Below are 10,067 nucleotides of genomic sequence, written 5' to 3'. Positions count from 1 at the left end.
TAGATAGACAGACAGATAGATTTTGATTTTATACACTTTATTAATCTCCGAGGTGAAATGTCTTCACTACAGCAGGGGGGCTCTCAGGGGGGGCTCTCAGGGGGGAGATGCTGCAGCAGGCTGCCACTAGCGCGGCGCCAGGTAACCTGACCTGAGGTGCATGTTTTTGGATGATGGGAGGAAGCCGGAGAACCCGGAGAGAACCCACGCAAGCACAGGGAGAACATGCAAACTCACACAGAAAGGCCCAGGACCGGATTCAAACCCAGAACCTTTTTTTTGCTGTGAGGCGACAGTGCTAACCACTGCACCACCGTGCCACCCTAAATAGATAGATAGATAGACAGACAGATACTTTATTAATCCCCAAGGGGAAATTCCTTCGCTACAGCAGCATTTATAGATACAGGAAAGATATTATAAAATAACTGTAAAAAATATTAAATATAAAAATGCACAGTAAGTAAAAATATAAAATGCACAGTAGAGACCGGATGATGATGTGATTTGACTGATGTTGCTGCATTAAGTACAGTGCGGGAGTCAGGACGTTATTAGCTTAGCTTAGTTTAGCATTAAGGCTAGAAATGGGAAAAAACTTTTCCCGGACTCTTTCCAAAGTTTAAAAATTAAAGTTTACTAATTTGTTTGTTTATTTACTCAGGCAGAGCTAAGCTTGCTGTTTTCTTATCCTTCCAGTCTTCGGTATCATTTTGTTGCAGTACCACAGATGGCCAGTTGGGTAACAGCCATATTTTCGATATACGTCCGATGCAATGCACAAGCTTCAGTGAATCTGGACCTCCGACTCTGGTTTGTACTGAGCACAAAAAACACAATCGAACATTTCCCGTCGCTATCAAAAACAAAGCAGCAAAAAAAAATAAACAAATTAAGCCCAGCTTCAGCTCTCTGTCCCCGAACGTCTCTCTGTATTACAGGAAAGAAAAACTCAACATGCAAAATAAAAATAAACGTCTTTTTCTGTTCTGAAATGAAACCTTTCAAAATTGTAAGCGAGTCTAAACTCTTTATTTTGGGGAGAAAACGACCATCTTTTTCTCCGAGCTGTGGGCCAGACCATGTGGTGCTACCGAGGGGTTTTGGAAGAGTCCAAATTAAAGAGCGGAGGGGGGTGTTGAAACAGACTATGAGACTGAGGATCTCTGCTCCTTCCTGCCTTCTTTTCCCTGTTTCCAACAACAACAAAAAAAGCTGCTTCGTCATCTCGGATAAACAAAACAACAAACATCCACACGGAGGAAAATGCACAGAAAACAAGTGGTTTCATTGTTTATTCGTTATTATTACTATTGTTACTATTAACTGTGTGATAAATGCAAGACAACAGTTATGTAAACAGGCAGTGAGTGATGCTGTATCTTATTTACAGTACGAGGACAATAATATCAATGATGTTTTTCGATTTTTTTTTTTTTTTTTTTTTTTCCGTCATCATGGATTTGGTTTCTCCGGGCATCCTCTCTGCTTAAACCACCGTCGCCCCGTTTACACCGCCGGCGGTTTCACAACGGTTGTCAAAGTGGTTTTGCAGATTTCCAGCGTCATATCGGTCCCGCAGAAACCTCACTTCTCAAAAAAATAAGTTGCCTTTTCTTTTTAGGAACTGACACTTCCTGAATCATCGTTTACTCCCGAAGAAATTATAGAAACAGGAAAGTTTTATCACTTTTTTTCAACAAAAATGAGACTGCTAGCAAATACTTCCAGTTGAAAAATAATAAATCACCAAACTAGAGATTCAGAGGTTTCTCTATGAAAAGCAGTTTTATTGTGTTTTTGCTGGGAAGAGTTGAGTTAAATAAACAGCATAGTAGGAGGATGAAAACCTTGTAACTCCGGAGATTTTACCGAAGAATCCGGAACATTTTGGAGAAATTTTTAATGCAAAAATTCCAACACAACCCTTTAAAGTCCAAATTTGAGTGATTTTCTCTCCGTCAGAATATTACAACACAAATACCAAGTTACAAGGTTTCCCTCTGACCTCTGTGATTCTCTCGTGCTGCAACCGTTGGCAGAAACTCGCCGGTGAAACCTCGGTGTAAAGGAGGCGAAAGCCGTGCCTCAGTGACCCCACCCTGGTGTTTTAGAGACGATAATAATAATAATTATGATTATGATATGAATATATATAAATATATATATATATACTTTTTAGTACTTTGAGTTGAAATACTTTTTAGTATTTTGCAAATACATGTCTCTGTATATAAAACAAAAGCCTCCTGTAATAAACGAGAACAAAAATTTAATACAGAAGCTGTTGTGATGGTTTTATTGTATTTTTTTTTGCCAGCAAGTTCACAGTTAAATGGTTTTACACGTGGTTTTTTTATTTATTTAGAATTAGACTATAATTTCTAAATTACGAGTACAACTCTGTTAGGTTTTTTTTCTTAATTTTCTGCCTGTGTCAGATGTTTGTATTGATATATATCTCATGTTTGTGCAGAGCTGGAGTCAGAATGTGGTTAGCTTAGCTTAGCTTAGCATAGCTTATTTTAGCTTAGCATAAAGGATAGAAATAGGAAACCTGCTTCCCTGATTCTGTACAAAGTTTAAAAAGTTGGGTTTTTTTGCAGAAAAATCTGGGAAATGAAGGAAAAGAAAGCTCCAGTTTGTTTTCTTTTTTGTTAATTATTGCGATCGCAAGAAATGTTTCGTACGATGTAAAGTAGGAAGAATGGGAGTGAAAAATCTTTAATCTGCCTTTAGGAGTCAAAATTCAGTTTAAATATCCAGATGTTACTTTCATTCTTTTTTTCCAGCGAGGTTTATGATGCCTGCAGGAGAGGAGCGTCGCGGCTCGATGTCCCGGACGGAGGGACGTCTCTCCCGTGGCATTCTGGGAAGGATTCGGCCTCGCAGCAGATTGCCTTCGCACAGCGCCGTAACTCTGCACACCCGTCTGCCTCCATCTCACGCTCGCTGCCGCTTCGCCTCGACTCGTCGCTTATGTCGTGAAAGCCGGACTCGTGATGTAATGCTGTCTGATTGTGTGTGTGTGTGTGTGTGTGTGTGTGTGTGTGTGTGTGTGTGTGTGTGTGTGTGTGTGTGTGTGTGTGTGTGTGTGTGTGTGTGTGTGTGTGTGTGTGTGTCAGCAGATTGAGGATGATGCTGCTGAAAACCAGTCTGTTGTGTTACTCCTCATTTCCCTTCTGTTTTATTCCTTCTTCCCTCCTGTTGAGTTTTCAGCTGAAGCCAAAGTGTTCTCGAAGATGTCTCGTCCAAAAGGCTTCCCAAAAACATCTTTGTGATAATAAACTCTGACCTGGATGAGACTGTAAACCTTCACAGACAAGTTTATTTTCTAATGAATGAGGGATTATTTTCAGATGGACCTCCAGAAAACTAAGAAGAAGGAGTGACTTTAGCTAACAACACCGAGATAACTGATGGACACATTTTATTCACTTTGGATTTGATGAGAGAAGTTGAATGGGAGTCTATGGAGCCGGAGGCTTTTTGGAGCCGACCTCTAGTGGCACTCGCTGGTATTGCAGCTGAAGACACTTCTGGATCAGAACCATTTTACAGACCTGAAGCTACCAAGTCTTTTATAAACACTCTCCATCTAGAACTAGATACTCTAGATATTCCATTTAGAATCATATACAACAGCAAATATTTCCATCTAAAAAGCTGGAAATTGTTGTTTGTAAAATGACGTAAACATTTAAGCGTTATAGATTTACCTTCTGACTAAACAGACTGTCCTCTCTGAACTGCCTCGTTGCCCTTGAGCAAAGCACTGAACTGGGAGAAACACAGTGTGTGTGTTGAGTTGTTTACTCGGTTATGTAACCTTGTCTCTGGCCCACACACACAGAGCGCGTGCTCTGTGTGTGTGTGTGTGTGTGTGTGTGTGTGTGTGTGTGTGTGTGTGTGTGTGTGTGTGTGTGTGTGTGTGTGCGGGTGGGGAGGGGGGCCTTTGTGGAGTCTTTTTTTTTTATCCATGGTCAAGAATAAAGTGGGAGAGTTTCATTGAAAATAGCTTCATTTGTAAAAACACTTGAATTGATCTGAACTCGACTTGAGATACACAAAGTGTGCTTCAAAACAAGAACCAAAAGAGGCTAAAATGCCGTTTTCATTTTTCTTCTTTGTTTTCTTGCTCGTCTTATTCTCCTCTTCCTCGTTCCTTCTGACCGAGCCGCTCGCTGCTCGTTTGGATCAAAGCGTGACACCGGTCGAACGGAGACACGTCGCCAACACGCGCTGTGTTTTGTGCTGACGCGGCACGAAGCACCGAGTCCATGATGTCATTTGTTTCTTCGTCATGAAACGCACATGCGATGATGAAGAGCAGCAGGCGGTGACCTCGTTACTCGTAAACGTCCTCCTTCTCCTCTCCTCCGTCCTTTCCATCTTTTTGTAATATGCGTTTGGGACTCCCACGGGACACATTTGCACTGTGTGTGTGTGTGTGTGTGTGTGTGTGTGTGTGTGTGTGTGTGTGTGTGTGTGTGTGTGTGTGTGTGTGTGTGTGTGTGTGTGTGTGTGTGTGTGTGTGTGTGTGTTCTCCGTCGCCATGGCAGCGACATGTTGATAAGGTCCCGTGATGACAGGCAGGGAAGCATGAGTGTTTTCCCCCGACCTCGTTCTCCACAGGGGAGTCGAAGCAGGTATCCAGCAGGATCGTTCTAGCTCACCATGTCTATCAGTGATATCAGAACAACTTATATAATATCTGATATCAATTAAAAATGACAATCGGGCATCTTCAAAACACGTCTTCAAAACGCCAACAGTCCCAAACCCAAAGATGATGACGTGTTATACAAAGAAAAGCATTAAATTTGCACGTTTTAGAGGCTGAAACAAACAAATGTTTTACATTTTCCCTTCAAAAAATCGAATATATGAAAATGAATGCAGTTCTAAAGAAATAGAAAACACAGGGGACCCAGACTCGTACCCTGAGGAACTCCACAAGGTCTCCGTGACGATAAGACTTCATGGAGCTGAACACAATCACTGCCATCAGAAATAGTTCCATCATGCAACAGCTGGGAAAGAAACTGAAATGCATACTTCCCCTAAATGTTGTACTATTCCTTTAAATAGATGCAATAAAACAGCTCGTCAATCAAAGGATGATTTTAAATAACGGTTGTTGTTTTTTACCTATTTTATTTCTTATTTTAATTTAAAAAATAATTACGTAATGTTTTTTTCTTTTGTCTGAGAGTTCTTCGTTCACTTATATTTAAAAAAAAGAAAAGAAGCTGGAACAAAATAAATGCTTCCAAAATTTGTTCCTTCATAAAAGGCTTCAACAATTATCGGCATTGTTTTTATTATTTTTCTGTATATTTACAAATAGATAATACGAATGCTGACTAACTAAAAATAAAATATGGTGCAGGCTGTTTTTAAAAATCTTTGAGTTGAGTTGTTCATTTTTGTATTTTATTTATTTAATAGTTTTAATTAATAAAAATATATTTCCTTTATTGTATTTATTGTATTATTAAATTTAAAAAGCACACATTGCTGTAGACATTGTTTTTAACAAATTTTAAAACAAAACAAAACAACCTAAAAGGACAGAAAAGACAGAAAGAGAAAGGAACGAAAGAGTTGAATGTCAAGCTCGCACTAATTGTTTCTATTTTAGAGCCGAGCTGCTTTCAGACTGATTTAAGAAAGTCGGTGGAAAAGTGACCTAAAAACAAAGCAGAGAGCCGGCTGACGCTCTCTGATAACACACACTCACACTCAGATAGCACACACACACACACACACACACACACACAGACACACACACACACACACACAGGTACCACACACACACACACACACACACAGATAACACTCACAATGGAAATTTTGCAATCCATCAACCTCCACGTGATGATTTTTGTTCTGTCTTCATCAGAATATCAAATTGAGTAACATGGATAAGAAAAAGAAAATTAAACTGAAACACAAAAACAGGGAAAGAGTTAAAAAGAAAAAAGGAGGAGGAGGAGGAAGAGGAGGAGGAGGAAGAGAAGGAGGAGGAGAGGGGCTGAAGGAGAAGATGAAAGAAAGAAAACAACCATTTCAGGCTGAGCTTCCTGTGGAGTTTTACCGCCACCTGCAGGAGGACTGCGGCACTGCAGGTGCAGATGAAACTCAGGAGGCCTCGCTTCACTTACTTTTTGTCTTTTCAAAATCAGTGTAAAAGAAAAAATATCAACGGGGGATTTAAATTGTCTGAATGAATATTTAAATCAAAGTCAAGCAACACCAAACCTGAGTCGGATTGTTTTACGTCTGTACCAAAGATGCAAAAAAAAAAAAAAAAAAAAAAGGATGCAAAACAATTGAGCTTTTTCATTACATTTCATTCATCTGACTCTTTTATCCAAAGCGACTTACAATAAATTCATTTCAACCATGAGGGTACAAAACCAGAACAACAGGAATCAAGAAAATACAATTTCTTCAAGAAAGCCAAACTACAAAGTTCTATCAGTCAATTCCATGTTAAACTACTAAAGTTCTACTGTTCAAGGTAAAGGAGGAAGAAGAGGAGGAGGAGGAGCGGAGTAGCGTGAGTGTATTTAGGAGGTTAAAGACCAGTTGAGCTGCTGCATTCTGGATGAGCTGCAGAGGTCAGATGGTACTAACAGGTAGACCTGCTAGGAGAGAGTTACAGTAGTCCAGATGTGAGATGACCAGAACCTGGACCAGAACCTGGATCAGAACCTGGAGCAGAACCTGCACCTCCTTCTGAGTGAGAAGAGGACGTATTCTCCTGATGTTGTGCAGCATGTATCTACAGGAACGTGTTGTTGCAGTGATGTTGGCAGTAAGAGAGAGTTGACTGTGGAGTGTCTCCGAGGTTCTTATCAGTCAGGGTCGGGATAACAGAGTTGTTGAAGGTAGTTGTCAGGTTCAGAACTATAACATAGCGCTGACAGGATAAGAATCAAACCCACAGTCAGACAAAAACAAGGCTTGGACCCAAATCTGAGTTTTACTTGCAGCAAGGGAAGTCCGTGCAGGTCTTAGAGTTGTAAGCTCTTCACCTGGCATCAGCCAACTCCCACACAGACTTCCCTCTTTGCTCCTTTTATTGTATACATGGGGTTGTAAAACAGCATGTGGTCTCTTTGCCTCTTATATGGGTATGTTTGCTTTTAACATCCATTTGCTTTTAACCTATGTGTGCTAAACTAGATAAGCCAGTTCCTCCTCCCCCGAGGGGCCATATACTGCAAGAGAGGAACTCGTGGAACGTGCATGCAGTATAAGACATTTCATCTAAAGTTTTATGCATAGACTAACGGAAACTTTACACACATAACAGTAACTTCATTTACACACTGACAATGAGTTACTATTTTTCCTAACAGTAGTAGTCAGGTCGAGGGTGGGAGAGTCTTTCTCTGGAAGGAAGAGCAGGTCGGTCTTGTGGAGGTTGATTTCCAGGTGGTGTGAGGACATCCACTGAGAGATGTCAGTCAGACAGACAGAGATTCATGCTGCTACCTGTGTTTCAGATCTGGAAAAGAGAGGATCAGTTGGGTGTCATCAGCAAAGCTGTGGTAGGAAAAGCCTTGTGAGTGAAGGACAGAGCCGAGAGAGTCGGTGTAGAGAGATTTTTTTTATCACATTTTAGACGTGATGTTTTTTTTCTGACAATTTTTTTTTAAATGCTTAAGACTACATACAGTATGTCGTCTAAAATATGAAGAGAAAGTCATACTATAGTATGTCGTCTAAAATATGAAGAGAAAGTCATACCATAGTATGTCGTTCAAAACGTCATGCTACAGTATGACATTTTTTTCATCTAAAATATGAAGAGAAAGTCACACTATAGCATGTCGTCTATAATATGATAAAAAAAAAGCATGTCGTCCAAAAAGTGAAAAAAAAGTAGTAGTGAAATAGTAGAACAGGAGAATCACTCTTTTTGTATATGTACATATATATATATACACATATATTTATAAATATAATATAAATATTCCTGAGGTTTACCTTTGTCTGAAAATACTTAGATTTGAGCACTTATTGGTGCTGTCTTTAAAGCACAAAAGTTTTCATTTTAACGTCAGATAAAAGAACTGAACATGTCTGAGTCTACATTTCACCAGATTAAGAAACACGATGAACAAACTTCACATTACTTTTAGGTTTTCAGATCACAACATTTGGCATTTAAAGTTGTTAAATCACATTTTACAAAAAGTGATGTAAAAGGAGATATTTCTGCATCAACCATATCAGTTTATCATTTCAGTTAAGTTAGGTTTAGTTAGGTTTAGTTTAGTTAGGGCGGCACGGTGGTGCAGTGGTTAGCATTGTCGCCTCACAGCAAAAAGGTTCTGGGTTTGAATCCGGTCCTGGGCCTTTCTGTGCGGAGTTTGCATGTTCTCCCTGTGCTTGTGTGGGTTCTCTCCGGGTTCTCCGGCTTCCTCCCATCATCCAAAAACATGCACCTCAGGTCAGGTTACCTGGCGCCGCGCTAGCGGCAGCCTGCTGCAGCAGCTCCCCCCTGAGAGCCCCCCCTGAGAGCCCCCCTGCTGTAGTGAAGACATTTCCCCTCGGGGATTAATAGAGGGAAATAAATAATAAAAAAAATAATAAAGCTAAATAAAGATGTAATGTCATCCTTACAGGACCGGAACGTTGGTTTCAATCTAGTTTTATTTAACATTCAGCAAAGCTTTACACTTTGATTCAACAATTTTTAATAACAGAAAACTGAATAACTAGGTAACAAATAACTTGAGCTAACTATCTAGAAGTTCAAGGACCACTCGGAGCTATCGACCCCTCACATGATCTTCCTCAGCACACAAACAACATTTTCTGTTTAACTTTCCATTTTTTCTTAGCACTTTAAAGATCTATTAATGAAGCAATAATCTTTAGAGACATCGTTGATAATAACTACATAAGAAAAGAAAATCAGACTCCTGTGATCTTAACGGACCATCTCGCTGTTGCACAGAAAACGCAGTTCCCTCATCAGACCACAGAAACAACAATATAAACAAATATATGAACAAAAATGACATCTGATTTACAGTCAGCGAGGTTCTTCAACTGCTTCACTGGAAAAAAAACAGGAAGTGGCTGCATTTTAGGACAAATGAGGTCTCATAAGAATCAGCTGTGCGGTTTTATAAACAACCTCTCCAGCAGGAGGAGACTTCTCTTCCTTTATAGGGATTGTCTCCAATAATCTCCTGTAAACACAAATTGATATATATATATATATTTTTTTAATTGTCCTCCCAAACTCTACTCGGAGCTAGATTTTTTTTTTTAAATTTAAGATCTCCTGTGGACGACTAGATGTGATTTTAAAGTATGCATCTTAGCATAAGCCTTCCCACACTCCCCACAGCTGTACGGTTTAATTCCCCTGTGGATGACGAGGTGACATTTCAAATGGTGTATCCTCGTAAAGGTCTTCCCGCACTGCTCGCAGCTGTACGGTTTCACTCCGCTGTGGCTGAGTTGATGCCTGCTCAGCGTGTCTATCCTCGTGAAGGCTTGTCCACACTGCTCACAGCTGTACGGTTTCACTCCCCGGTGGATCAGCTGATGTGAGTTCAGGTCGCCCATCCGGGTGAAAGCGTTCCCGCACACCAAACAGCTGAACAGCTTCACTCCGCTGTGGATGAGCTGGTGTGTTTTCAAGTGACCCATCTGAGTGAAAGACTTCCCACACTGCTCACAGCTGTGCGGTTTCACTCCGCTGTGGATGAGCTGATGCGTTTGCAGCTTCGCCCGTTGAGTGAACGTCTTCCCGCACTGATCGCAGCCGAACGGTTTCGCTCCGCCGTGGACGAAATGATGTCTTTTCAGGTCCTGTAGGACGGTAAACGTTTTCCCACACTGCTCGCAGGCGTACGGCTTCACCTCCCCGTGGACGAGTCGGTGTGTTTTTAAGTTGCCCATCCGAGTGAAGGCCTTCCCGCACCGCTCGCAGCTGTACGGTTTTTCTCCAACGTGCGCGCACTTGTGCACATTTAGTCCTGAAGGGTAACGAAAAGTCTTCCCGCACTGATTGCAGCTGTGGGGTTTCTCTCTGT

General features: G+C 40.8%; 1 protein-coding gene across 1 annotated transcript in view; it reads right to left on the bottom strand.

Moving 5' to 3' along the window:
* Window positions 1–8,652: 8,652 nt before the first annotated feature.
* The window catches only part of LOC138625753 (zinc finger protein 492-like), a 5,139-nt gene continuing 3,724 nt past the window's right edge, over window positions 8,653–10,067 (bottom strand). The window contains exon 3 of the mRNA XM_069706887.1: window positions 8,653–10,067. This exon is cut by the window's right edge and continues 73 nt beyond it. Within this exon, the coding sequence (XP_069562988.1) occupies window positions 9,301–10,067 (767 nt within the window). The 3' untranslated portion in view covers window positions 8,653–9,300.

The sequence above is a fragment of the Brachyistius frenatus genome, unplaced genomic scaffold (genome assembly GCF_029030835.1).
Source record: "Brachyistius frenatus isolate BFR_SWC_R1_liver_20210118 unplaced genomic scaffold, ASM2903083v1 Contig_65, whole genome shotgun sequence".
Classification (NCBI taxonomy): Eukaryota; Metazoa; Chordata; class Actinopteri; family Embiotocidae; genus Brachyistius; species Brachyistius frenatus.
The sequence above is the reverse complement of the archived record's forward strand: the minus strand, read 5'-3'. Positions and strand labels throughout refer to the sequence as shown.